The 27,761-nt window shown below is 52.9% G+C and overlaps 1 protein-coding gene across 5 annotated transcripts in view; it reads right to left on the bottom strand.

Moving 5' to 3' along the window:
- Nucleotides 1-6,026: 6,026 nt before the first annotated feature.
- Nucleotides 6,027-27,761, bottom strand: part of CNTFR (ciliary neurotrophic factor receptor) — a 46,081-nt gene continuing 24,346 nt past the window's right edge. For 4 of the 5 annotated variants that reach the window (XM_053204977.1, XM_027039314.2, XM_053204979.1 and 1 more), the window contains 8 exons: nt 24,156-24,240; nt 19,701-19,934; nt 12,733-12,850; nt 12,392-12,558; nt 10,989-11,152; nt 7,341-7,521; nt 6,771-6,939; nt 6,027-6,679 (listed from right to left, as the gene is read on the bottom strand). In XM_053204977.1, coding sequence (XP_053060952.1) covers nt 6,679; nt 6,771-6,939; nt 7,341-7,521; nt 10,989-11,152; nt 12,392-12,558; nt 12,733-12,850; nt 19,701-19,934; nt 24,156-24,240 — 1,119 coding nt within the window. In that variant the 3' untranslated portion in view covers nt 6,027-6,678. Of the gene's footprint in view, nt 6,680-6,770; nt 6,940-7,340; nt 7,522-10,988; nt 11,153-12,391; nt 12,559-12,732; nt 12,851-19,700; nt 19,935-24,155; nt 24,244-27,761 lie in introns of all 5 variants that reach the window. The other variant, XM_053204978.1, reaches the window with a different exon arrangement.

Genomic DNA, 27,761 nt, shown 5'->3' with positions numbered 1-27,761 from the left:
CAAAGTTTAGTAACTAAATCAGTATTTATAAATCAGTATCAATTATTCTGTATCAATTCTTCTGGTATATGGTGTTCATTTTCAGTCTGGATATTCAGTGCTTCCTTAATTTCAGGGAAAGCTTTTCTGTATTTCCTATCTTAGTATCTTTTTCTGTTCCATTTTTGGAACCTCTACTTTAGGGCTGCCAACAATTATGCTTATAGTAGCTTGCCTCTGTCCTACTAACTTCACTCTTAATTGCTTTAATATCTTTATCTTTTCTCATCGTATTCACTTTCAGGATCTCAAAGCCTTTCCTACAGATTACTTTGATTTTCAGCCAGATCTATTCTGTGTTTTGTTATTGCTAGTCTATTATATCTGTAATGATACTGTTTTGTTCCTTTATTATTTTTCCTTAGTTCTGTAATCTCCCTTTTCGTTTTTGTTTTTTGAGAGAGAGGAGAGCACACGCACACAAGCAGGGGAGGGGCAGAGAGTGAAGGAGAGAATCCCAAGCAGGCTCCTCACTGTTAGCACAGAGCCCACTGCAGGGCTTGATCTCGCGAATCATGAGATCATGACCTGAGCCAAAATCAAGCGTTGGTCGCTTAATTAACTGAGCCACCCTGGCACCCCTGTAATCTCCCTTTCCAGCTCATTCTGTTATGTCATCATCTTGTCTTTGAGTTCATGTTCTCTGGATTTCATACTATTATTAAGGGCTTCTAACAGAATAACTTGCCAGGAAATCTTTTATTCTTTTGGTTGTTTTCTTCTATATTGGGTCCTTCATCTATTTTTTGCATCTTGTCTTCCTTGTTCCTTTCTCTTCCCTCCCTCCCTTCCCATTTTCCCTCTTAGTTCCTTCTTACCTATATTGTGGCTGTGGTCTGAATGCCTAAATTCCAGGCCATTCTCTTTCCACTTTCAACCACGTACTATGGCTCACATTTAGCAGACCTCTCCTTCCCTGGAGTGTAGGTCTTTGAACCTCTTCCCAACTGGACCTGTTTATCTCCTGGGAGCTATGGTTTGAAAGCCAGCTATTGCTTTCAAACTCACCCACCCCATTTCTGTGCTATGAGGATGGTTTGGCAACCTGCTGACTTTGATGTGGCCTAAGTGCTGTCTCTCCACTGAGGCCCCCCTTAGATATCCTCTTCCAGCTGGGAGGTGATGCATATCCCATCCTGTAGGCTTTGGTTTGTCCCCCCAACCTCAGCCCCATACTCTGGAGGTTGCCAAGCTATGGCAGCTCTTCTTGCCTCTCCTGAGATCTCATGGAGGAACACAGAAGCTTCTACTTACAAAGGCCTTTCCCCAGACTGTTCCTAAGGCTACCTACTCACTCAACAATCCATTTTCTTCAAATTACAGGACGCTAGTTAGTGACAATCCTTGGTATTTGTTGACTCATCTTTTCTCAATGTTCCTTTTGGGCAATGGGGTTAGGTGACATACCGCTCACTTGTTACACCAGAATCTTCTGTTACTTTCCTTGGCTATCACATTTTAAGGTTTATAAAAAGAATTTGCTTGTTTGGTTTGACTTGAGTTTGCAGCAGCATTTTTGCTTTGGCTTGTTTGGGCTTTTGTTAATTTTGTTAGCAGGGGGGTAGGATGGAGTTGTGATTCTGTGATGGCTTCACTTTGCCTTCCTAACCGAGATCCCCAGCCTTGCCTTGTCCATACCTCTTCGCTCAGAGCCATCCTCCGAGCAAGACCCTAGCAGCCCCTAGCACTTTCAAGTCCCTGAAGTGAAGCAGGGACCCACAAAACTAGGCCTTAGCACATGGGGGGGGGTGTTCAGTCCATGGTACAGGAATGAATAGGAGGCAGCATCAGAGGGACCTCAAATGCTTCACAAGAGAGCATCCAGGCAGGGCACAGTGTGAACCAAAGCATGGAAGTAGGAGAGATTGGAACAATGACTGGGGAATGGGGTAGGAGGATGGTATCCAGCTGGAGGAGTACCAGCTGAAGGGAACAGGTGGAGAGAAGCTGGAGAGGAGGGCAGCAGGGCCTAGTCATGTAGTCTGGCCTGGCGGCTGTCCTTATACATCACCAAAGTACTTACTAGCTCTTGGACTCTCAGGGAATACTCTAGAGAACGAGGGTAGGTACAGGTAGGGAAGCATAGTTACTCTCTCCTCATCTCAGCCCCTTCCAAGGTAACTTCTCTGCCAGGGTGCTCTTGTTCTCTTCCCTACAGCCCCAGGTAAGGCCTCAGCCATGGCCATACTAGGCACACTCTCCATCACAGGCTACATGCTAACATACCACAGATGTGCCCCTGTTCACCTAGTCACACAAAAACAACTGTGTGGTTGTACATCATCACCTGAAACTTGCAGGTGATGGCACAGTGACACATGATGTTGAGGGTACACTTTGCACACAGCTCTGCACTGTCTGGCTCACAGCTCTGGGGCCTTTACCTCTGATTCTCCTGAGAGCTTGCTCTGCCCCCTCGTGGCCATTCCCCTAGCCACTGCCCTTCGGCAAGGACCCTAATCATCCACTCCCTTGCAGGCATGGTTCCAGCCCAAAGAAGCTTCCAGCCTTTTAAACAGCCTCTCCCCTCAGAGTGGCACTGTCAAACCAGAATCCCTCAGATCCACTAGCTCACAGACTGACTCTCCCATCAGACTGGCACTGTTAGGCAAGGCCTTCTCAAATAGGACTGGGACTGAGAGGTTTCCCAGGACTTGAGATATTCAGTGCTAAACTGAGAAAGTCCCAGGCCAACTAGGACTAGTTGGTGATCCTGTTCTCAGACCTGTATGCTTTCAGAGTGGTGTCTCTTTAGACTGGACCCTTCAGACACTCAATCACTCTACCCCCTCAGACTGGACCTTCCAACCAAGAGCTGTATAGCATGTCCCAGACCAACCTCCCCTCAGACTCATCCTGTCACACTGGCCCACTCACCTTCAGGTTAGCCTTCCCCATTGGAGTACCCCTGTCAGATGAGTTCTCCTCCAGCTTCTCCTCAGGCTGGCTCAATCAGACTCCCCTCCTCAGACCTCCTTCCTCTCTGACCTCCTCTGAGAGGGAAGGGTGTGATGAATACACCCCAATCTTTTCTGCCACCAAGCACTTCATTCTTTTCATGTAAGATGAACTTTCCCAAAGTCCCAGTCTAGGGAGTTAATGAGCTCACCCATTGGCTCTGGGGAGCTCACAGGGCCAGAGGCTGCCCCAAAGGGACAGCCTAGTGTCTCCTGACCACCTTCCTCTCTCCTGGCTGGCTGCTGGGAGGCAGATGTGGGCTTAGGGGGCTGATAGCCGCCTGGCCGGGAGCAGGAATGAAGGGCAGGCAGGTGGCCGAGAGGGGGCAGCAGAAACCAGGACAGCCTCCAGCTCAGGCCAAAGAGGCACAGTGGCCTCAGGCTGGGGTCTGGACCAGGGCAGGAACACTCAGAGGGAGGCAACGTGAGGAAAGGCAAGGAGAGTCAGGAAAGAGGAAAAGAAACACAAGATGGGGTGGAGATAACATGCAGAGACAGAGAGAGGCACAGATACCAAGATGAGGATTGACACACAGAGACAGACCAGGGAGGAAGGTAGGAAAGGGAAGATTGAGAGATAGGGAGGAGAGACAGAGAGGCAAAGACAGGGATGGAGACAGAGACAGGAGTCAGAGACATACACAGAGGAGGAGACAGGATAGAAACACTCAGAGAGAAACACAAGGATAGTAACCAGGACAAAGACTTGTTAAGAGATAGGAATGGGACAGAGACAGATGGAAATGGGTTGAGTGAGAGGAGGGTGGGGGCAAAAACAAGTTAGCCTTATAGGAATATGGCACAGAGTAAGGTCCCCATCCCCAGTGCCCCTTGATGGAGCAAAGGAAACGAGTGAGCTGAAAGGGTAGGCTGCTGTACACATTGGGCCTGGGAACCAAGCCTCCCCTGGCAGCCCCCCTCAACAGTGTTTTAATTCTCTGGGCTCTGATTTAGCATTAAGAACTGATATCTATACTTACGTGAGCTCCCCAGAACCACCATGGGAAATAATGACGTGGAGAGACAGTACTCAGAGGCAGCAGCAAACAGCACTCCCAAGCCCCTCCAAAGCAAGCAGCCTCTGTGAGGCTGAGGGCCAGAACTTCCAAAGAGGAATGACTAACCCCAGGCCCACGCCTGTCAGAGGCAATGACACCGATCCTCCAGACACCTCGGGGCTTAGGACGGAGCTGGGTCTCTCTCTTGAGTTTGGGGGCAGGGAGATGATCCAGTTCTCCTCTCCATTGGACTCTGAGACACCAGCAGGCCCCCTACTCTCTTTCTCCTCCCCAGACCCCACATAATTGCTTTCCCATGTTGCTAATAGAGGCCAGATTGATGATGCCCAAGCCCTGTGTGGGCGGTGGGTGGGTCAGGGCTGACCAAGGCTCTGAAGACAGGAAGGCAGCACAGGCCAGAGATCCCCGAACTTTAGCCCCACTACCACAAAGACAGGGAAGGCGGAGGCTCAGACCATCCCAGGAATACAATGTCCTGGGTGAGAGTTTGTGACCCCCTCCTCCCTCCACCCGTTAAACCCAGAGTATAGGTTCAGGCCCAAGCCACACCTCACAGGAACCAGACAAACAGGCAAATAGGGGGTCCAGGGTACACGGGCAGGTCCACAGCCACTTCTCGTATGTCCGTCCTGGGAGCCTCTTCCTGTGAATGAGGAGTCATGCATTCCCACAGTTGAGACTACTGTGCTTGAAAAGCCACAGGCCCCTCTACCCTGATATCAGGCCTTTGCTTTTGATAGGATCTCCCACCTGGAACACCCCTCTCCTCCTGTAGTGCCTGGTCTGGAAGAGAGCTAGCCACCTTCACTCTGAGCCTCTCACCCAGCCCCAGGTCCTGTCGAGGCCTAACTCATCAGTGCTTGAGGCACTATGGATCCCTCCTCCTAGTGGCAGGGGAAGGGGCAGGGGCAGGCCTGGTGAGACCAGCAAGGAACCCATTTTCTGACCCTGCCTGAAAAAAGGGCTTGAATTGGCATATGTGTGTGTGGCATCATGGTATTAGCAGCTTAGTGTAGGTACAGTGCTCAGCACCTGCTGTGGGGAGTGTGTACACAAGTCAGTGTATCCATGGCTTTGACTCCATCTCTCTCTCGTCTCAGGAACCCAGAGCAAGGCCAACCCGGGTTGGGGCTCTGGTCTAATCCTTTCCTCCCATCCCCAGGCCAGAGGTACCTGCAAACTTGGCCCCAGCCTTAGGCATCCTCAGCTGAGGAGCTGTGGTGGGGTGGTTTCTACAAGGGGGCTATACCTGAGCAGGCCTGGGGCAGCCAGGAGCCCTTCCTCTGAGAAGAAATCAGAAGGATCTTGGAATTCTAGTTTGAAAACTAGAGGTGTGGGCAGGGTACAGGGCTGGACCAAAGACTGGGCACCCTGTAAACCCAAAGCCTGCTCCTCTCCCGCTCACATGAAGTCCTGACTGTAATCTAACGCTGGGGTGAATCTTGTACCCCACATTTCTAGTCCTGAAGCACAGGTCCAGTCCCTAGTCACATTCCAAGTGGCCTCCTTCAGGCAGCTTGCCCAGAACGCTCTGCGCTCTGTGCCTTGTAGCTCAGATGAGCCCCAGGTCTGACCTGCTAGAAGCCCTGGACTGTATCTCCTGGATGGCAGGGATGACAGTCTTTCCTACCCCAAGGATAAAGTCTGGCCACCTCCCTTCTTGCATCTCTAGCCTCTATGGGTAAAGCCTAGGCATTCGTGGAAGGCAGCTCTGGAGATGACCCTTGACAGGCTGCTCCCGTCAGGATTCAGCAGCCTCTAGGACTGACTGGACATCCCCATGTGGGACCTGCCTCACTGGAACCCCTCAGTCCCTGCAACTCTGTCCGTGGCCTCCAGGGAGCCCTATCCTCCAAAGAAGTGGAAAGCTCCACACGTCTGTCTGAGAGCTAAACTGCCTCTCCCCCCCCCATATGGATGCCCAACTAGAATTTCTTCCCTCCTCCAGGCCTAGAAGGGGAGAGATCCTTGGAAGAAGGAAACCCTCCCAAAGTGGGTCTGTTCCAAGGACTCATGAAATGGTGACGTTTAATGAGAACCCCCCCACCCTCCCACCCCTGTATATACAACTATAAAAAATTCAAATACAGCAAGTTACCATTGAGTCAGACTAGAAGGGACTGACAGGGCATTAAATACTGTGGGGTAGGAACAGGGAAAGGGGAGGGCCGTACAAAATGGGCAGAGGTGGGGGAGTGAAAAAGTGTGGGCACTGGGGGGAAGGGGTGGCTGGGCCCCCCCCAGTGTCAGGAGCTTATAATCTGATGGTGGCAACAGAGACCCTGGGACAGACAGGAGGCTGGGGCAGGAGGAGAAATTATGGATGTGAGGGGATCCCCTCAGAACCCCCCCCAAGGGCTCCTGGGAGTCGCTGGCGTTGGAGGTTCCAGCCCAAGGGGCCAGGGTGGGGGTAGGGGTGGGTCTTTGGTGGATGGATTGGCTGCAAGGTCCTCCTCTCCCGAGGGAGGGAGGAGGGCCAGTGTGGTGTGGCAGGGCTAGGGGGCGGCAGGCCCGGGCCTGCCGGGGTCTCTACAAATTATGTCTGAAGAGAATGCAGAAGGTCCTCCTGCCCGTGTGCAAAATAGAAATTGGGGTCTGCGGGCTCAGCTCCGGCCTCCTGCTCCTCTGCAGGTGCGCTGGCATGTCCTCACGGGATGCCGGGCTCTGGGGAGACAGGGCAGGGGGCTGTGAGGGATGAGGGTGGGATAGGGATCCCCTCAGGTTCCCCTCTGCCACCCAACCTTACTTGACTTACCAGATCAGGAGACTGTTGGCAGTGGCGGCAGCAGCGGCCAGGGCCAGGGTCACAGGGACGCCGGTTGAGAAAGGTGTCAAGGTTCCTCCGCCGCTGCCCAGCTCCCCAGGGTCACAAATCTTCGTGGTGGGTGGGGGTGCCAGTGAGCTGGTGGTGCTGGTCGTGGTCTCTGGGGAACATGCGGGTAACTCAGGGCAGGGCCAGGGCTACAGTCCAACCCAGCTCTGGGGGGTTTCATGAGGTGTATTGTTCCTGCTCCCTGTGTTAGACAGTGCTGCCTCTCCCATCAGACAGCCCCTGCTTCCTCTCTCAAACACATCCTGCCTCGCCCATCAGGCAGATCGTGCTTCCCCAAGGCTCACAGATGACCCCTCCACCCAATGGCCCCTACCAAGAATGTCCAGAGCAAGGACCAGGAACAGCATGGGCAGGACAGACAGACAGCAGTGAAGCAGCCACAGAGTGCCTGGGCTCTAAGGCTCTAAGTCCTGGGAGGAGTTGAAAGGCACAAGATAGAACCAGGCAACAGTGCAGGTCACTGAGAGAACAGGGGATGGGGGATGGGCTCACCCGGAGCCTGGGCCTCAGTGGTGAGGTGTCGTGGCTCCTCAGTCCAGGGCGTGGCATGGGCGGCCACACTCCAGTCACTCCATGTCCCAATCTCATTGTCCTTGGCCGCCACCTGGATGATGTACTCCTTCCCAGCATAGGCATCTGTGATGGTGTGCGCTGTGCCATCTGACAGCTCTACCTGCAGCCAGACCATGGGATGGGGGTAGGGGGCCCTGGGGGTCAGGAGAGTGAGGCACCCCCAGAGGAACTGAGAACACTTCTGAGCAGAGAAGAGTGAAGACCCCCCTGGAGGAAATGAGGACTTCCTTGGGAGAGAGAGGAGATATTAAGAATACTCCTCAAGGAAGGTAAAGACATGTCAGGGAGGAAACCCCGAGAGAGGGAAGATGATCCTAAAGGAGAGTAAGAAAATCTTTAAGGAGACTGGAAGCACCCCCAAGGGAACAGAAGGAGGACTTTGCTCATTGTCTCACTCTGTTGTCATCCCAGCTTCCTCACAGCCCTCAATCTGAGCCCTGATCTCAGCCCCTGCCTGGAGGTGATAAGAGTAACAGGGTAAGAATGGGGATGGTGATATGCCGCCCTCTCCCATCAGAAAGCAGCATTAAAACAAAACAAAACAAAACAAAACAAAACAAAACAAAACAAAACAAAACAAAACAAGCAGCTTAGAAGGAAGGTTATGAACACAGTCATGGAACCAGGCTTCCTGAGTCCAAGTTTTAGTTCCACTCCTTACAAGCAAGTGACCAAGTTACTTAACCTCCATATGCCTTGCTGTGCTGATCTGTAAAATGGCATTTACGATCTATCTCACAGGGGTATAATGAGGACCAAACACACTTCAATCAGCTCTGTCATCATCATGGGTTCCAGCTCAGAGCCTGGCTTCCCAGTTGCCCAGTGCATCCACTTCCTCCCATTCAGGAAGACCTCAGTATGGTTGTCACCCTGCCTGAGGTGGACTGGGGTGGGGTGGGCAGCTCCCAAGAGGCAGGACAGCAGGGCAGCTGCTCCATTTCCTCCTGGAGGCATCGCCACCCCACCCCTGCGGAGGCCAGAACTATTCTGCTGGTCTCCCCCACCCTTCAGGCTGGCCTGCCTGTCCAGCGCCCCTCCCAGTCCCAGGCTGAGCTCTGGTTCATCTCAGCGGCACCCGCTGCCTCATTAAGCCTCCTCGTAAACAGGGGCAGCCGGCAGGGGCGGGCGGGGGGGGGGGGGGGGGGGGATGCTGCTCTGGGCCACGTCTGGCTTCAGGGCTTTTTTGGTCCCTGTTCCAATCATCCTTCCCAGAAAACTGGGGTCTGGGCTACCTACCTGAAAGGCTGTGAGTACATGTGCACACGTGTATGTGCATTCATATGTGTGAAGGTGTGTCTAAGTACAGCAAGAAGCCCCTCCAATAATCCCCCCTCCCGCTCCCATCCCCATGGCCCTGAGGTGGCAGGCACTGGTAAAGGTCAGGGTCAGGGTGAAAGTCATTTGGGGCCCAGACCTGAGCTCAGTAAGTCCTACTCCCAGACCTAGAAGATTGGTGGGCCCCATAGACTCTCCTCCCCTGGAGCTGGGGCCCAGTTCCTCCTCTGGTCCCCTACACCCTTTTGCCCTGCAAGACTCCCTCTTGCTGAGTAGTCCCAGCTCCTTCAGCTCCTTTTCCCTCTTGTCAGGATTTGACCCTCAGGCCTCTCCTTTGATTCTATCTCCCCAGATCTTCACAACTGTCTTTCCCCAAAGGGAGAGAGCTATGAAAAGCAGATCAGATTACCACTTATTGGTGGGCTTATGGTGGGCACCATACCTCTAGGAATGTGGCCCAGGAACCCAATCCTTTCTTGGCAGCCACATATCCTAAGACTGGGCCCTTCTTGCTGGGTTATCACTGATCCCTTAATCCATCCCCTTAAGAGAATGGCTCTTCCACTGGCAGGAATTCTCTAGTAACTGGCATCTGCCTAGCCTCAGAGTCCTCCGTCCAGTCGGCCGTAGCATATGTCAGGCATGCCCTTCAGCCTCCCTGCTGAGTTAGGGCAAGAACAGAAGATTCAGGGAACCCATGCTGGGTCCCTGTACTTGCCTCCTCCTTGTCCATGCTCAGATAGCCCCTGTGAGACCTCATGGTACCCATTCTTGTATAATTCCTGGCCTGTATATTTCATTTCCTCCTGAAAATCCAAACAATGTTTTTTCTCCTCACCCCTCTCTACCCCCTCCCAATCATACACCTGCTCCTTTCCAATATTAAGGATAAGGGAGAGTAGATTGTATTCAGAGCAAAAGTCAAGCTCAAAAGAGCCATAAATCTAACCAACCACAATGCCAATGAGATATGGAACAGGGAAAGCACATGCCAGGTCATACGTATTTTTTACCACAGAGTCTGCATATTTTGCTCTGTCCACATCAGTATGGGGGTCAGTTCTGTGGTGCATGGCCTTGGCATGTTAGTCCCATGCATGTATGGAGCATGGTTCCTGCTAGGAACCACGTGTATGTATACATGCTCCCATGTGTGTGGTGGGCAGTATGCCAGGTCCAGTATGAGGCGTGTGCGCTGCGATGCGCAGGGCTGCTGCCTGTAGCTCGTTAGCAGGGGAGGGGGGCTTGTGAAACTAGACCCTGGTTATTAGCAATGCATTAGGCGCGGGCAGCTGGCCAGGCGGGAGGGACTCCGGACTCTGTCAGGGAATATGTGAGCAGCCTTTGTGGGGGCCAGGCCTACAACCCGGACAGGCACCCTGGAATCGAATTACGCACTTTAAAGGCTAGCTGGAAGTGGGGCATGGGGAGATGGGGCTGGAGCCTGGTGGGTGGGTTGACCCCTGGGTGCCAGCCTGGGTTGGCCTGTGGCCCAGCCCCAGTCTGAGCCCACAGACCTCATGGGCCACAAAGAGCACCTACAACCCTAAGGGCCCTGGAATGTCAAAGGAGAGAGAAGCTTAAATCTGCCCCAAACCCCTGGCTGCTCCCCTGAGCTACAGTAGCTTGATCAATACGTACTGAAAAGGTAGGTAGCCCAGACCACAGCCTGACCCCCATACCAGCCCTTATCCACTGCCTAGTTCCCAGCCTAGACTACCTTCTGATCTATAACCTTGAGCTGACCCCTAAGCTACATCTGACTTTGGAGCCCTGACGCTAATCATGGCCTGAACTCTTACCCTGGAACAAGCTTGCCTCCACTGACTGATTCTGATCCCTCGAACCCTTGAGACTATGAGTCCTTGAGAATAAGAGCCGTCCTGCTCCTTGGGTCCAGTACAAGCCCACAGCCTGGGCCAGAGTGTATGAGGGAGACGCCTGATCACAGAAGAGAGCCAGAGGTAAGGAAAGGCAAATACTAACTAACTGCCCTGCCTGCCATCTCCCTTCCAGGATTTCTCCCCATTACCCTGGGTGCCACAAAAACAGATGTGTTCCCATCACACTAACAGAGGTCACTGGGAACCCCTTAGGGCCTCAGATCAGGATACTTCCCTCAGACCCATCCATCCTCCCAGGCCTATCTGATCCCTTCTCCCGGAGGAAAGCCTCTCTGGCTGCCCTCAGGCTTCACACTGGAACAGCTATCAGCTGATACAGGTCGTATGGATATGCCACATGGCTCTGATTCTGGCACTTGGGATCTGGGCAGGGCAGGGCACTCACATGCTGCCACTGGTCCAGGATGAGGGGTCGGTATCGCAGAAAGAACTTGAGAGGAAAGGACTCAGGGTCAGGCCAGGTTGAAGGGGTCTGCCAAGTCACCTCTAGCCGGCGAGGGTTGCTGGGAACTGGTCGGGCTACCACATTTTCTGGAGGGTCAGGTTTCACTGTTAAGGAGACACAGCTTCATTACCACACTAATCTCTGGAAAAACCCCACTTTGTCAGCCCCAGTCACCATGTCCACCATCTCATATTGCCAATTCTTGTCATAACTGTCATGGTTGCCACCCCTCTTCTCTGTTGTCAGTTCTGGCAACCACCATTAACAACCATCTCATTATTTCAACCTCTCACATCCCTATTCCCACCAAGGACTGTCACTACAGTCACTGTCACCAGCTCATGATAATGATATCCCAAATTTCATCCCATCATCCCAGCCCCATGCTCATGATGACCAGCATCCCAATTACCAAGTCTAAATGATGGCTCCACCATTACCAGCATCGCCTCCATTGTCATCTGGATCACCCCCTCCTGCACCAGCATCATACACTCCCCTCAAGCTCAGCATTTCACATCAACTCTTCCAGTTCCAAATTGAGATAAAGTCTACCCTGGAAGAGTCTGGGTTTGAAGCTGCTCTGTGGGTCAAGGTTAAAAGACAGTCCACAGGTGTGGCAGATCTGGGTTGGACTCCTGACAGGAGTCTAAGGGCCCAGCTCATGTAGAAACAGTCTGGCTGGGGGATTCAGCCATGGCATGGAGGGCAGGCAGAGGGTCTGGCTGAGATGGAGAAGAAGCAGGCAAGGGGTCTGGCTGGGATTGGGGCAGGGGCAGGCAGAGGATCTGGATGGGGTGGAGCAGGGGCAGGCAGAGGGTCTGGCTGGGATTGGGGCAGGAGCAGGCAGAGGATTTGGATGGGATGGGGCAGGGGCAGGCAGAGGGTCTGGCTGGAGTGGGACAGGAGTAGGCAGAAGGGTCTGACTGGGATGGGGGTGGGGGTGAGGGCGGTATCTGTCCCAGTCCTGTCTCCTGTTCTGACACCTCATTCATCACAGGCCGTAAGGAAGCCATTAGCGTGGGGCGGGGGGTGGAGGCTGCAGCTGCACAAGGGTCTGGCCCAGCCTGCCCCCCCTCCCCCTCCTGAATACTCTGGGAGCCAGAGAGAGTATGGGAAGAGCTGCTGGAAAGGTCTCTTGGCCCCTACAGGTAAAGGACACCCACTCAAATATTCACAGGTATATACATGCCATGAACATATGTACACATGTATATACATTCCACATATACCTATGCACACATGTGACTATCCCCACCAATGTTCATATACACCTCTGGCACACCCCCACTCACACACTCCCACTGGAGTATGTTGCAGGGACCACCCCCCTCCCGACGCACCAATGGTGAACTCGTCGAAGGTGATAGCTGTAGCGTTGTGGCCCAGGGCATTGCTGACACTTATCGAGACCTTGTACTTGATGGTGGAGAACAGGTGCATGTAGCGGATGTGGCAGCGGTTCTTGAGGGCTGGGTCCTTCTCACAGACCATAATTTTGGAGCCATGCCTGGGGAAGGGTGAGGCCCAGGCACTGTTACCAACATCAAGAGTCAGGTGGGGCAGAGGTTGGGGGAAGGTCAAGCCCAAGGCTGGGCTAGGGTCTGGACTGAGGGCATGGTGGGTGGCTGAAGGAGAGGTCAGAGGTCAGGGTTGAAACCGGGTCACAGGCAAGTCTACTCACAGCACGGTCACATTGAAGGTGTTGGGGATGTAGGTGGGGGTGGGCAGATGCCAGCTGCAGTAGAAGCCCTTGGGGTAAGTGTTGGAGCGGCAGCTGAGCACAGGCTCCCGCGGCGGCACTGGGGGTGAGGACATCACGGTCAGGGTATTCTTGGAGCCCCTAGTCCCCTGCACTAGTGCGGGGACAGGTGGGCCCCAGAACCCCAGCTCTCCCCCCTTCAACCCATCAGCAATGCCAGAGGTTGGGGAGGGGTGGCTGTCAGCGAGGGTCTGAGGCTTCCCAGGCCGCAGACAGCCAGATGTTTAATTAAAGAAAAACAAGGCCTATATGAAGAGGGAGCCCCCCCCACCTGCTCAATGGAGGCGGGAATTGTGGGGGAACAGGGGGCTGCGGGCCTCAGCTCATCAATCACAGGATGGAGATGATGTCTGGGGGAATCGGCCCCAGCCCCACATCTCCTGACACGTTGTGTCCATTCCCAGAGAAAAACTGTGCAACAGAAGCTGGTGGGGGGAGGGGGGCGCGGGGGCAGATGGTCCTGATTGGGTCCTCTGGTTGCAGGAGTAGTCAGAGTGAGCTCCCTGGAGAAGAGTCATCCCAGGCTTCCCCTCAGTAGAGATTAAGAAACACAAGGAGAGGCCTGGTGGTTCCACAGGAGCAATAGCACTGGGTGGCTGTACATGTGAGTATCTGTGTATAGGTGTCTAGGTGCATGGGTATATATGTCACATGTGTCTCTGTGACATGAATGATCCACAATGGAATGTAGAGGTATCTATGGGCATGGCTCAGAATGTGTGGCCACGTAGGATTGCATGTGTGTGCATATGCCTGTTGAGAGGAAGCTACTGTTCCCTTGGTATATACCTCACTTCCAAGCCCTAGCCCCCAGCTCCTCCATCACAGACCCTTTAAGCAGTTCTTTTCTTGGTCAGCAGCTGCCTTCATTCTAGCATGGGGAGTCCCAGAGAGGGATGGGGATCTGCCTGGGGTCACACAGCAAGCTAGATTTGGGACTGAACTCCAGGATGGGGATACCCACCTACATGACCACACATACACACTTGGGAAGTCCTTTCTGCTATCTAACCACACTTCTTGCTGCTGTGAGCACTTAGCCCAGCTGTCCCACCCTTAGGCATTGGGTAAGGCGTGAGGACAGCCGGCTCAGGTTCCTGGAAGGAGGCAACTTCTGTGATCTGACCCAGGCAAGGAATGTCCGTCAGTGGCTCCAGGGACACTGACACCTCCCTCCTGTGCCCCCCCCCGCCCCACCCCCTGCCTGACAGGTGGACAGGAAATGGGAGGGGGGCAGTTCAATAAGCCAGGGACTGTGAAGGGGGGAGTGCATGTCTATGCTTGCTGAGTGACCATGGTGACACACAGGGAACTGTGGGCTTTCATCCACAGTGTACACGTGATGGTGACTGATTCTGTGTGATTGCATGTAGTACATGTCCATTGTGTGTGAAGTATATGTGTATTGGGGCTGAACCCCTAGGGCCCAATCTGGCTTTGCAGCAAGAAAGATGAGGGGTCAGAGAGGCATCTGGGAAGCTTGGGTGAATGTAGCAGCTAGAGTGGGCTGTGCTGTGGGCAAAGGCAGCTCCATGCCCCAGGGCTGCAGGGAAGAGCCAGAGCCCAGCTGAGCCCCCACAAGGGGCAACCTGCATTCTATCCACTGCTGTCTGCCTCCCCTGGGAAGCTTTCCTGGCCCCGTGTCCATCTTGTGTCTGTTCCATGTTCATCCTGTGTGCCTCTGCTATCCCTTCCCTATCTGCCCAGGGGCACAGAGGCATGGGGGTGGGGTGGGGGGTGGCCAAGGACACAGGAAGTGCCTTGTGGGGGCCTGTAGGCCAGGCCAGAGTTGGCAGCCACCCCAGGAGGAAAGGACATTCCGAGGTCGGCTGAGAAGCCTCCACTCCCCCCTCCTGCCACCCCCCTCCTTACCCCCAGCTTCAAAGGAGAAGGGTGCTGGGGGTGGGGTGGGTACTGAAGGCTGCAGAGTCAGCTCCCTGCTGCCTGGGACTCTTTGGAGGGCAGAGCGGGCCATGGCACTGGACTCACAGGCCCCCTCCCCCAGCCAGCCTCCCCACTGACCAGTCCCCTACATTCCCTCTGACCATCCTCCCCCCTGAGACCAGCCTCCCCCTCAAACCAGTTCCTCTCTCTGACTGGGCAGGTCATGGGGGACCGGGGGGCCAGGCAGGGCTTTGTCTGTCATCTGGCTACTCCTGCCTGGCCTTGGGCCCTGAGCAGGGAAGGGCTTGGGTTTCCTGACAGGGACCAGGTTTCTCAGAGGAAAAAGGAGGAAAGAAAAACAAAGAAAGGAAGAAAAGGAGTGACTTGCTGCAGCTGGAGCCCAGCTGAGGGGCCGGGTGGGCGGAGGTGGGGGTGCTATGAGAGACCAAGTGTGAGGTTGTGGGACAGTGTGTGATCAGGCCTGTTGTGAGTGTGCTGCAAGATGGGGAAGAAGCTGTTTTTAAGACACTGCAATTGTGAGGCTGTGCGTTAACTCTGAGAGGCTTCATGTGTGTGACTGAGACTGGGCAGTTGCGTAACTTTGCAATTGGCTGTGTGTGATTCCGGACAGGGCAGTTTGATTAAGACTGTCTGTATGTTTATGGCCAAGGGGCTGAGGTACTCTCTGAGAATGTGTGTAAGTGCACCATTGAGTCTGAAATGTAGTGACACCAAGACGACATACCTGGAACACTATATAGGAGATGGAGCTTAAGCCTGAATATATTTTTTCAAACTGTGGGTGTGGGAAAGTGCCCAGAAGTTCAAGTATATTCACACGTATGAGCTGAACAACATGTGAAAACATGTTAGAGGCTCTGTGTGAGCAAAAGCTCAGAAGTAATTGTGTCATGTCACAGTCTGGTCATACAGACATATTCCTGGATGCCCAGGCATCCCAAGTTGCCCCTTGTGGGGGCTCCTGAGATGCCCAAGTGACTGCATCAGCCTGTGGCAGGATGTCCTTGGGTCCCATGCGGGGCCGTGTATGCGTGTACATTGCCCCCGCTGGCCCAGGGTTTGTTTGTTTTCCTCCTAATTGGCTTGTTTTTCCATGTCCAGTCCACCAAACCGCATGTTTTTCCTCTCATCTCGCCAGCCTGCCTGGGCTGGAGCCCCCGGCACGCACAAGGCCTGCCCGCCGGCCGGCCCAGAGAGGAGGAGAAACAGGCTGCCCACACCCCTGGCCAGGCCAGATCAGGCTGGGTGGGGCAGGGTGACCCTTCCAGCTCCAGCCCTGCCCAGGCCCCACCCACACTCCTCCTGTCTGGCATCAAATCCATGGCCTGCCCCAACCTTATCTCATGACATCTCTCAAGGCACCCCAACTTCTGGACTCCCACATACCCCTCTCCTGCCTTCCCACCTGTCCTTTTCCCCCAGACATCTTCAACCACAAGCTGCTCTTTCCTTCTCAGCCAAACAGGGCTGAGGGGGAAGCAGTACTGAACCAGGGGTTCTGGAGTTCCTTTCCTGACCAACCAAATATAGATATTTAAAAATTGGATAAGGAATTGTCCATTTTAAATTAGTAAATTACTCTGATTTGTTTTAGCTTAAAAACAGAAAGACACTGAATCAGCACTGTCTAGTAAACAAAAGGATGCTACTAAAGGTAACCCTGTGATCCCATTTCCTAATGTGGGTGGTCCTTCCATCATCCTGGGTGGGGGACTCCTTTGGGCTGTTTGTGAGCATCCACCTGAAGGCAGGGAGGTGAAAGTAGTTCAAGGATCAGTCTGGTTAATGGGACTTTCAAGAGTATATATATATTTTTTGAATGTTTATTTATTTTGAGAGAGAGAGAAAGCATGCATACTTGAGAGCAGGGGAGAGACAGAGAGAGAGAAAGAGAGAGAGAGAGGGAGAGAGAATCCCAAGCAGAATCCATGCTGTCAGTACAGAGCCCAATTTGGGGCTTGAGCTCATGAACCATGAGATCATGATCTGAGCCAAGATGAAGAGTTGGATGCTTAACCAACTGAGCCACCCAGCCGCCCCTCAAGAGGGTATTTTTATGATCAGTTTCCCTTAGAAATAGAAACATGAAAATCATATATGTTTAGGATAAATATGAAATATTTTTTGGCTTGAATGACTTACAAATCAGGGTTAACTTTGTCCTGTTCTCTGAGTTCTGGCTAGAAGAAGAATAATTTGATATTGAGGGTTGCCAAACCCAGTCTCTTGTTACTAATATAAAGTGACTGAGACAATCATGATTAATGTGCCCTGTTCCTCTGACCACCAACTCTTTAGAAGGAAATAAGGCAATGAGAGATAAGTACCTGTTACTATAGCCAACTCATGACCAGCTCTCCTCTGACAAGCAGGGCCTGGGGAGTGGTCAGCACTACATATAAAAGGTCTGGGCTCTGGTGACAACAGGGCAGCTGTGGGCATGTCCTGTGGGTACAGACTACAGACATTACTTCCAGACCCTATTTCCCTCCAATGACCTCTCAAAGAAGATCAAGTCATTAGGTAAGAGGGCCTATGATCACCAAGGCCTAACCATCATGGCCAGCTGTCTCCATCCTAAGGGCTTCTGGGACTCAAATTGAGAATACCAGGGTGTCAAATTGGTCTCATTCTTCTTCCATGGCACTCAGTGTATGACCTTTTCCGTGTGTAAGGACGTGGGGCTGGGCTGAGAGTTACACTTCCAATGGCCCTCCCTCATGGTGGGCCAGAGAGAATTTAGGTAGGCTGGTCCTGTATTTCTCAAGCTGGCCGACAGGGGTCATTCCACCCTTGGCTTGCAACTAAGATGGCTGGTTATGATTGCCATCTCTCTAGTTTAAACACACAGAAGGCTTTTCTGTGTGAAAATGAATATCCCTACCAAAACATATTCTCACCCTTCCTCTAATCCCACTGGTGTGTCAGTGTTTTGTGGATAACCATGGGGAAACTTTCAGTCTAACATTTCCCATGGCTGTCCATACCAATCTCCTGACAATGGGCAAAAGGCCTGCTCCCAGGTCCCTCAAGCATCTCCTCCCCTCAGCAGCTCCCAGGGAATAAAGAAACCATCCTCAGAAAGTGGGGTGCATCACAAAAATTGGATGAGGCCAGCAAAACATGAATCTTTGGCTCAAGGAGAAAAGAAGTGAGCCTGTGAGGAAAGAATATTCTGTTGGTGGGTGCCTCTGGCTGAGATCCAGGTGCCTACTCAGCTGACCCTCAGCAACACTGATAAGCTCATCATTTCAACTTCTCCAACCTGTCTTCTGAATCACATTCACTCACTCCTCCTTCTACCTTCCTGTTGACTCCTTATCTCTTTTTGTGGCTCATCTCTCTCCATCAACCCTTTATAAAGTGATGGTCTTGAGGGCCCAGTTCTGGGTTCTCTTCTCTCCTCATCCCAGAGTCTCTCCCTTGGTCATGTCACCCCATCTAAGGCCTTTCTTATCCCATCCCCAGCCCAGGTCCCTTCTGAGTCCTAGACCCTCAGATCCACTGGCTATAGCCATCAACTCCCAGATGTCCCCTGAGTACCTCAACCCAACACATCTATAGCAGATGTTGGTGGTGCTGCAACAGATCTCTGGCCCATACCTACTGCCCTCTTCTGCATTTATTTGCCTAAGAGCTTTCATTGGTCACCAAAATCTGCATTGCCTGCTGAGGCATTAGGCCAAAGTGCAGGGGAATTAAAGCATCCCTGCCCTCACCTCCAGGAGACTCTTTCAACCAAGGATGGACAGGAGTTGGTATATAAGCTTCTGAGCTCCCTCACCCCCCAGGCAGGAATACTCCCAAGGTACATGTCTGCCTGGGCTCTGAGTTCTCCAAGGTTAAGCTGCAGCTGCCCAGAGGGTAACTGAATAATAGTGACTGGATAACTGTCTTTATTGGTCACCTTAACTTCCTTTTTCTATCACTTTCTCATTTCCTCACTGTGTTTCTGCCACCTGACAAATAAATTGCTTGCATACAAGTTCTCGTCTTGGAATCGGATTCTCAGGAAACCCAAACTAAGACTACCTGCATACTACTGTCCAAATAGAATACACTATCTTTTCTTCCACTGACCCTTCCACCTTGCCTCTGTCACAGTGATTGGTAGCACTAACTGTCTTGACTCCTCCTGCTCTCTATTCTCCTGTCCTCTCTACCTCCAATCTACCACCAACTCCTGGAGGTCCAACCAGCCCCTCTCAACTTCCCCAACTCCATGCCCCAGTCCCTGATCCTCATCATCTCTCCCGCACCCAGCAACAGCCTCCTTCCTGCCCTGGCACTGCCCCATCCAACCTGTCTCTCTTCACCACAGTGAGAAGGATCTTTTAAGAAGGTAACCCTGATCATGTTACTCCCTAGCTTGTAGGATCATGATTTGCCCCATCCCCTCCTTTAGCTCCCTTTCCTCATTTACACCAGCCCCCCAGCCTTGAAGTCCTATAGTCATACCTAGCTCTCTGCCAGAAGTGATTTTTTCATTGTATCTTCCAAATCTCCCAAGTCTCCAGTGCCTTCCACTCCAGAAAGCCTTCTTTTTTTCCTTGGAGCCTCCCAGAGTGCCTATTCCTATACCCACAGAACCAGCCTCTGTGAGAGCACACCATGGAGTTGGCTCACTCCACCTTGGAGCAGTGACCCTAAGATTCCTCCCTACCAGGCCCCAGATAGGCCATGCCCTGCCAGCCCTCCCCTGCTCATCTTGTCATAGGCAGTATGATTTTCGGATCTCAAAGACCTCCAGGGGTGGGGTGGGGGTGAGATACCTGGGCAAAATGCCCAGGGGTCTGGACTCAGTGGGAAACACCGGGCTCAGAGGTCAGAAGAGAAGGCTAGGATAGGATCAGAAGGCAAGGTCGGTGCTGCAGCCCGCCTCCCCAAAAGGAAGAGGAGTTGATCTGAGCTAAGGGTCTGGGCCTCACGGACAGTCCTCTTGAGTGGAGTGGTAGGTCAGGTGAGGGCTTGGGAGCAACACTTACAGCCGACATGTAGTAGGACTTGGTGGCGCAGATGCCAAGAGTCACGGTGGAAGCAGGCATAGAGGCCGCTGTGGCCCAGTTCCAAGCCATGGAGCACAAGCTGAGAGCCGTTGAGCAGGTCAGGGGCTAGGTCTGTCCCATTTACCCTCCACGTCACCGCTGCATCCCAGTTTGCTGTCCCACACGGCAGAGTCACATCTGAACCTAGGCGCTCATACTGCACGTGGGGTGCCTCTGTGGGGGGTGGGGAGAGCACAGGGCAAAAGTCACAGGTCACAGAGCTGCCCGGGACCACCAGATGAAATGTGCGCGGATGAGACACTGTGAGGAGTCTAGACCAAGAGGCTCTACGTCTAATGGCCTATCAGGAGATGAGTGCATAAATGTTCTCTATGGCTGTGGAAGTGTATAGGTATGTGAATGTCTCCATATTTGTATGTGTGAGTGCACGTCTGGTGTTTTTATGCATGGATGGGTGATCTTCTGCGTGTATATGTGTGAGAGAAAGTTTGTATAGAGTCCTGGGAGGGGTTAAATCTCACTGAAAACCAGGTCACTTTCAGTCACTAGGTCCTTTAGAAAGTTTTCTTGACCCCCCGTGACCCTAACCTCTTGCCACCTATAGGCCCAGCCCCAATCACTGACATCTGCTACCCAGGCAAGCTGGAGCTGAGGGGCCTTACTTCTGGACTCCTCCCTCTGTTTCTTGTCCCCATCTTTGTCTCTGGTCTTGCCACTCTCCCTCTCCCCAACTCTGGCCCCCCTGGCAAGCTAGCCCCTAACCTACCCTGCTTCAGCTATCCAGGGCTTGGGCAGCAGCAGTATAAGGGAGATCCAGGATGGAAGCCCTAGGGAACTCCTGGCAGCTATCAACTTTGTGAGGCAGGAACTGCTGAGGTGGGGGTTGGGGAGAGTGCTGGGACCAAGAAAGCTCTCTGACCATTTCTCTCCTGCCCCCAGGAGGGGCCTGTCAGAGCCAAAAGCAAACCCCAGTTCTGGCCTCGGCAACCCAGGCGTGATGGACTGAGCCCAGGAGACTGGAGTGGAAGGGTGGGAGGGAGCACCTGTCAAGAGGCAGCACTAGGTGGGGGAGGTGAGTAAGACACAGAAAATCGGGGACACTGATCTACAGACAACAGCAGAGAAGCAAACATGTAGAGCTGGGTGATGTGAATCTAATCTCCTTGTTCCTCATCCTGCCCCCCAAGCCTGGAAGGACAGATGCTTCCCAGGTCTCAGCCAGATCTGTGGAGAAAGGGTGGAAGGGGAAGAGCAACGTGAGAGGGGGGCAGCGGTAGGGGGGGCTGCAGGATCCCTCGTTAACACTCCCTTACATCTCCCCTCCAGAGAGCCACCCCGCTGAGTTGGGGGATTTTCAGAGGCAATTCCTGTTAACGAGCCAATTAACTTGGGCCAGTGGCCTCTTAATTAGACTTGTTAACACCACCAGGACTACAGGGGGTAGGGATCCCCCTATGCCACCAGCCACCACCCCCCCATTGCAGCCCCCTGCCTGGTACTGCTTTTCTCTGTGCTGGAACATTTGTCCCTGTTTGCTGCCTCTGTCACCCTTCCTGTGCCAGGGTCTCTCTGTGTCTTCAGGTTTCTCCCCCGCTGCCTGTCTCTGTCTTGCCCCTCTCTGAGCCTCTCGGTCCCTGTCCCCTGTCAGAGGAGAGGGAAGTAGGAAACCCAGCCAGCCTTGACCACTCATCTGTGGGGGCCCGGGACCAGCCAAACAAAGGATGAACGGCGGAAGGGCGGTGGCTGGGGGCCTTAGAGGCCACAGCTGTGAGGCTGGACCAGAGACTGAATGGGGGCCTCCCCCTGACCAGGGGCCCAGTGTCCGAGGCTCAAGCCATAGAGCGCCCCCCCAATCCACCAGCCCTAGCCATTGAGCCCCCCTCCAGCCTCCCTTCTCAAAACTTGGGAGCTTCCAGGAAACATGCCAAGCCCCTCTCTCTCTGAGCCCTGCCCCCTCCCTCACTAACAGACATTCTGCATCCAGCTGCCTGAGGAGGAGGCTGAAAACTGACCGTAGGGGAGGGGGCGTGGCCACCATGGTCCCAGCGGCCACACGTCAACACTGACCAACAGCAGCTCAGAACTAACTTGGACCCAATGTGGTTCTTTAGTACTGCAGGGCAGGTACAGCCATAAGATGAGGAAACAGCCACCTAACAGCATAACAAACATAATGGCAATGGGATAACACTCCCAAGCACCCTGTCTGCCTCACAAAGGAAACAGAAACACAACCTGACAACAGTGACAAACCAACAATGTAAGGGCAGGGCAGGAATGAAAAAATGACAACACAATGACAGAAGACAACTACAGGCCACAATATGGAGGTAGAGGGGGCAATATGACATGACAATCACACACGATACACACTGTCACAATTGCTACAATAACAACAATGGCAATACACACAGCCATGCAACAGCTCCAAAGATGCCAATGATTTAATCCTTTGTTTCTGGATAGCTCTCCTCCCGCCCTGTGGGTGCCCCTACTGATGTGCTGTCCATTTCAGAAATTAAATCAAGCAGCAGGGGGAGGATGGGGTTCTTGGCCTTGACGCAGTGACAAATGCTCCAAAGGAATCAGCTGTGAAAAGGTTGTTAGAAGCCAGGATGAGAGACAGAGACAGGATGAGGTCATGGACATGGAGAACACAGAAGGACAGAGCTGACGGCTCCCTCACACCTGCGCACACAGGCTCACATGGGGACCACATGCCGGAAACAGTCCCCCCAGGCGTCCTAAGCAACTTCACATCGCCACACACATAGGATAATGACAGTCACCACAAGAAGAACAAGCACACACAGAACAACCATCCACAAGGTCACAGCCACACAGGGACACCATCCCACTTCAGGGATGGTTAACACCTGATACAAGATGATCATATGCATGCACAGGGAGGGCACTGTCACCCAGAGGCACAGTTACACATAAGGGCACAGTCTCACATCTGGGAGACAATTTAACAGGGACACAAACATACAAAGAGACAGAAAGAAACCATCATAATATCACACATAGGGTACAATCTCAATTGCAAGGACAAAGCTCCACAAAGAGCATGGTCACACATAGACAACGTCACATGCAGGGCACAGTCCCCAAGGATACAACCACACAGAGAAATGTATTCAAACAAGGACATGGTCTCACTCACACAAGAGCATAGCCTAATGCACAAAGACAGTTATACTCTCAGAGATACAGACTTAACACTCAAGTCTTTGGTCACATGTGGCTCTGTCTTTACATGCAACACAGGGCAGGAGCCAAGCCAATGGGAGTGGCCACTGGCAGGTCTAAGCAGGTGAGGTCAGCACAAGAGCCCAAGATGGACTGACTGCAGGAGGGGGGTTAATGAGTTGACCTGGTGGTCCTTTCAGTCCCTGCCCACTGGGGAGCAGCCCTGAGGTGAGCTAGGCTCTTTCTGGGTCTCAGTGTCAGTCTTACAAGGAAGAAGCCACCAGAGCCTTGACCCACCACCCTCCTTGAACCCACACCCTTGAGGGTGACAGGATCTGCTCTGTGCCTGGGTCCCAGAGGTGCCCCCACCTTCTCTGCCTCTACCTAATCCAGCCAAGGTTGGGGTGGGAGCAGAACCCATCCAAGGGGAAAGCTCCTGACAACTTAGAGCTTGCTCAAGGAGTTTCAGGGTCAGACCTTATACTGATGTGGCCATGTGAGGTGTGCCTCAAATGCAGTTTGAGCTCTGGTGGTCAAGTTAAGAGGGCACCTGTTTCCCAGAAGGGGTGCAGCATCTTGCTCTGTGGGCTGTGTGAAGAACTCAGCCTTCACTGGACAAATGGTAGGGGAAGGGCAGGAGGCTGCCAATGGCCCAGCCTGAGCAATCCCTGCCTCCTCCAATCATTCTAGCTGACTGACCTGTCCCCTTCCTTAGCATGCCTGCCCTCTCCCACTTGTCACCCTGCCCATCCTCACATCTTGTTATCAACCATCTCTGTCTCCATCTTCTCTCTAGGATAGGGGAAAGCAGTCTTGGCCACTGTCTCTCTCAGTGCCTTCCACTACACCCCCCACAAACCCCTAGGGGATCCCATTTCATCAGATTAACATACAGGCCCTACCTATAGCAGCCCCCAACTCCTATCTCACCTGCCCGTTACCCCACACAGCCACTCTAGTAGGAAGAGGAAGAGATTATCAAGCCAGAGATACCATCAGCACAGAACCACATGGAGTGACTGGAGGACTGTGCACATGAGATATCAGTGGGTCACCCAGCGTATCAGTGTCATATGACTTATGTCCTTCTGTATGTTCATGTGTGGCAATGCCAGCAAGTGCCAGTGTGTGGTCTTGGGTGGATGCACACAGCTGTGTGAGAAGGGTTCATGTTCAGCTCTGGGTAGGAGTCATCAGGGAGCACCATCCCACCCCCCCAGAATCCTCTCCTCCAACACTCACCCTGAGGACTGTGTCTCTGGGCGTAGACAACAGCAGTGGCGGCAGCAAGCACAGCACAGCAGGCCCACGGGACAGGAGCAGCCATCTGCTGGGAGAAATGGGGATAGGGGATGGCGGGGGAAGGAGAGGCATCAGCCCAGGCAGGAACCTCCTGGGAGCCCCTCCCTATTCTCAGGCAAGACTGGGAAATCCCAGCCCTAGGGCTAGGACACCTTGACCCCAAATGCCCTTCTTAATGGGGCTCAGGATTCTCTTCCAAGCAATAGAAAGCAACATTATTGGCATCTGTAGGCAAACATTTGCTAAGATGGTACAAGGCAACCTACAGTGGTTTGTTGTTCGATAAGGCTGCTGGTTGCAGGATGTAGTCAACCACGGATGAGTTATGGAACATTGGTTATGCTAGGGCCATTTTTATAAAAACAAAAATAACTTTACTGGTGAGGTTGGCTAATTAGCTATAAACATTGCAAACTGAAGGGTAATGTTTGAACTTAACACGAGGTCTATACTTCTCCAAATTGCCTTGAATGGAAGGCCCCCTGCTGTGCTCCTGGGGAGAAAGCCTGAAACCTGGATGGTTAGAAGCCCCTCATATCTGCACCCCCCCCCCACTTCCCCATGAGCCTTGTCACTGGGCTCTGTGATGTTCACAGCACCAGGGTACCAAGGTCAGATGTGGCTTTTGCTTTAGTGTACAGCGACCAGGAGAGAAAGGGTATTTCACATATAAGTCCTTGTTGGGGGACCCAGCCCATCCTTTACCCCAGACATGTGCCCCAGGAGCCAGACATCAGCCCAGCAGATGTGCATCAGTGTTTACACACACCTACATAGGTACACAAAGCACGGTGAGGATATGTCCCCACAAGTCAGGATGGTTCCAGTGGCCCCCTAATCTGTTATCCTGCTTCATGGGATGGATCCAACTGCACCCCAATCTATCCCAGCACACAATCATACCTGAGGGCAGGGAAATAACTATTCCCTACAGAAAAAGCCTCAAATATGACCCTTCTACCCTAGTGTGAGGAGACAGGGGGACTGTCAACCAGACAGAAGCAGAGATCTAGAAGAGGAATACTGCCAGACACTCAACCAGGGTGAGTGGTACTGTCAGAAATATAGCCTGAAATACAGCCAAGACACTGTGCAGAGAAACTGCCCAAAACAACCAGACAGAATCCCAGAGAAACAGCACACACAGTTGGAGATATACTAAAGACACTGTGTGAGGCACAATCAGATAAAACCAGAGAAACAGGTAGCTATAACCAGATAACCAGGCAGAGACATGGTCAGAGACTAACTGACATACAACCAAAGGATCCACGAGAAATACTGTAAAATGCTCAGCACATGCAAGCAAATGTACCACCAGAGAAAGAGCAAGAAACACAGGCAGAGAAACCATCAGCGACATAGCAAGAGAGCTAGAGACACTGTCAGAAATCATGCCAGAGAAACTGCCTGACACACAAGCAGAGAAATACCAGAGAAACTGATAGACACAAACAGGCATACACCCAAAAATACAGCTAGTGAGAGAGCCAGAGACATAGCCAGATGCTCAGTCAGGAAGTATCCACACCACTAAAAACACTGCCAGGGACACTCAGACACACAGACACACTGCCAGACACAGCCAGAGACACTGTCAGAAATACTGCCAGACAAACAGCCAGACATACAGCCAGAGAACTGCCAGAAAAACTGCAAACAGAGCTACAGCAGGGAGGAGACAAATGTGAGTGTCAGCCTGTAGCAGCGGGTGGGAGAACTGGAGAAAATCTGACTTCCGGGGGCTCCTTTATGGGAGAGGGTTCCTGCCTGCCTGTTGCTACACTAACCCCTCACCAGGTGAGTCCCTACATCTGCACCTGGTTGTCCTCCAGCCACAGCCACAGGTGCTCTGTCTGACTGCTCCTCCCTGGCACAGCTTGTCTCTCTAGGCCCTGGGTGGCTCTGGCTACCCCTCCCACATCAGTGACTCCCAGGGCCTTAGCTACCACTTGGCCTGACTCCTCTTGATCCTCAGCCACTCCCCTATCTTCAACTATTCCTCAGGCCTAGAAGGTTAAGACAATGGCCAAAGTCACAGTCAGCAAGCAGTGGGGCCAGGAAATGAACCCAGGAACTGTATGAATTCAGAAGGAGCTAAGGAGCAAAGGAGAGGGAGAGAGAGAGGCAAGAGGTTGGAGGCCTACCTAGTTCTCCACCTCAATCACTGCAGGTAGCCCTCAGATAGTCCCCCCCCAGCACCTCTGCCATCTGTCCATGTCTTTCTCCACACAGCCAGGAAAATACTCTACCTTAGTTCCAGGCCCCACTGCCTACCACATGGGAGCAGGAATCAGGGCATGCGGAGGCAGAGGGGACCAAGGTTAGATCACAGGATGAAAGAAGAGGGACAGGGTGGCCCTCTGCTCTCAGCTCCTTCCTGGTCCCAGTTGGGAGTGCAGGGGAAAGGAGACAGCCTGGCATGAGTGTGCATGTATACAAGCATGCATGTATGCATGCACATGCAAACACACACACACACACACACACACACACACACACTCAGGCCCCCTCAGGGGGAGGGGTGGCTTCTTCATCAAAGTCGCCTCCATCAGCCCGATGAGTTACTGTAAGGGCCGGGCCCTGGGCCAACGGGGCTGCAGCCATGGGAGACGGGCGCTGCTGAAAGCAAGTGCTGCAGAGAGTGGGGGATGGGGTACCAAGACAGACACTGCATGGCTGGGGGCACCCAGAAAAGAGAAAGACCCAGGGAGGGGGGAGCATAGAGACAGGGAAAGAGGGAAAGCCATTAGCCAAGACCCAGGGGACAAGAAGATACCAAGATAGGGAGAAAGGGAAGAAGAGACCCGGGAAGAGAGATAGAGACCACAGGGGTTGGGGCAGGGATTCAAGGGCAGAGGAAGGAATAGACCCAGAAAGCGTCTCTGTGTCTACCCTACAGCATCTCCCTAAGCCCATCCATCTCCCCCAGTGCAAAAGGAGGATAGTGTCCTTGCAGCGTTCCTGGGGGCTATAGGGTTTCTTTCTCCCTGGAGATATAAGAGTGCAGCTCTCAGGGAATTAGGGTAGACCAAAACCCCACCCTATCCCACCCCATCTCTGCCCCTGCAGATCCAAAAAGTCCCAAACCAATTTCATTTCCCCCTTCCCTCAAAGTCCCAACTGGGTCCATTCCCAGTTAGGGAAGTTGAGGCCAGAGGCATCCAGACTATAACCTCCGCCCTGCCCTAGCTCACCTCAGGCCACCCATTCCAGGGCAAAGAGCCTCTTTCCCAAGAATTTTCCAAGTCCACACCCCATGGCTTTGGGATAGATCTGGAGGATAAATCCCATAAAGCTTCAGATAAGGGCTATGCAAACTGGCTGAGGCTCTCTGTAGACCCCTCCAGGGGGCCAGCCTGGCTTCAAGCCAGCCGCAGCCCCACCATGAGGCAACAGAGGGCACTCCACTAACAAGAAAGGAGGCCAGGACCTAGCAACCCAAACCCTGTTAGCACAAGGAGCCCAGAACCTCTCCTGACATAGAATCTCATAGTGTCATCGTTATACACACATAGGTGACACATCAAGAGACAAATCCTGGGC

This window comes from Acinonyx jubatus, chromosome D4 (genome assembly GCF_027475565.1).
Source record: "Acinonyx jubatus isolate Ajub_Pintada_27869175 chromosome D4, VMU_Ajub_asm_v1.0, whole genome shotgun sequence".
In the NCBI taxonomy this organism is placed as follows: domain Eukaryota; kingdom Metazoa; phylum Chordata; class Mammalia; order Carnivora; family Felidae; genus Acinonyx; species Acinonyx jubatus.
Note: the sequence above shows the minus strand (reverse complement) of the source record. Positions and strands in the feature narration are given on the sequence as shown.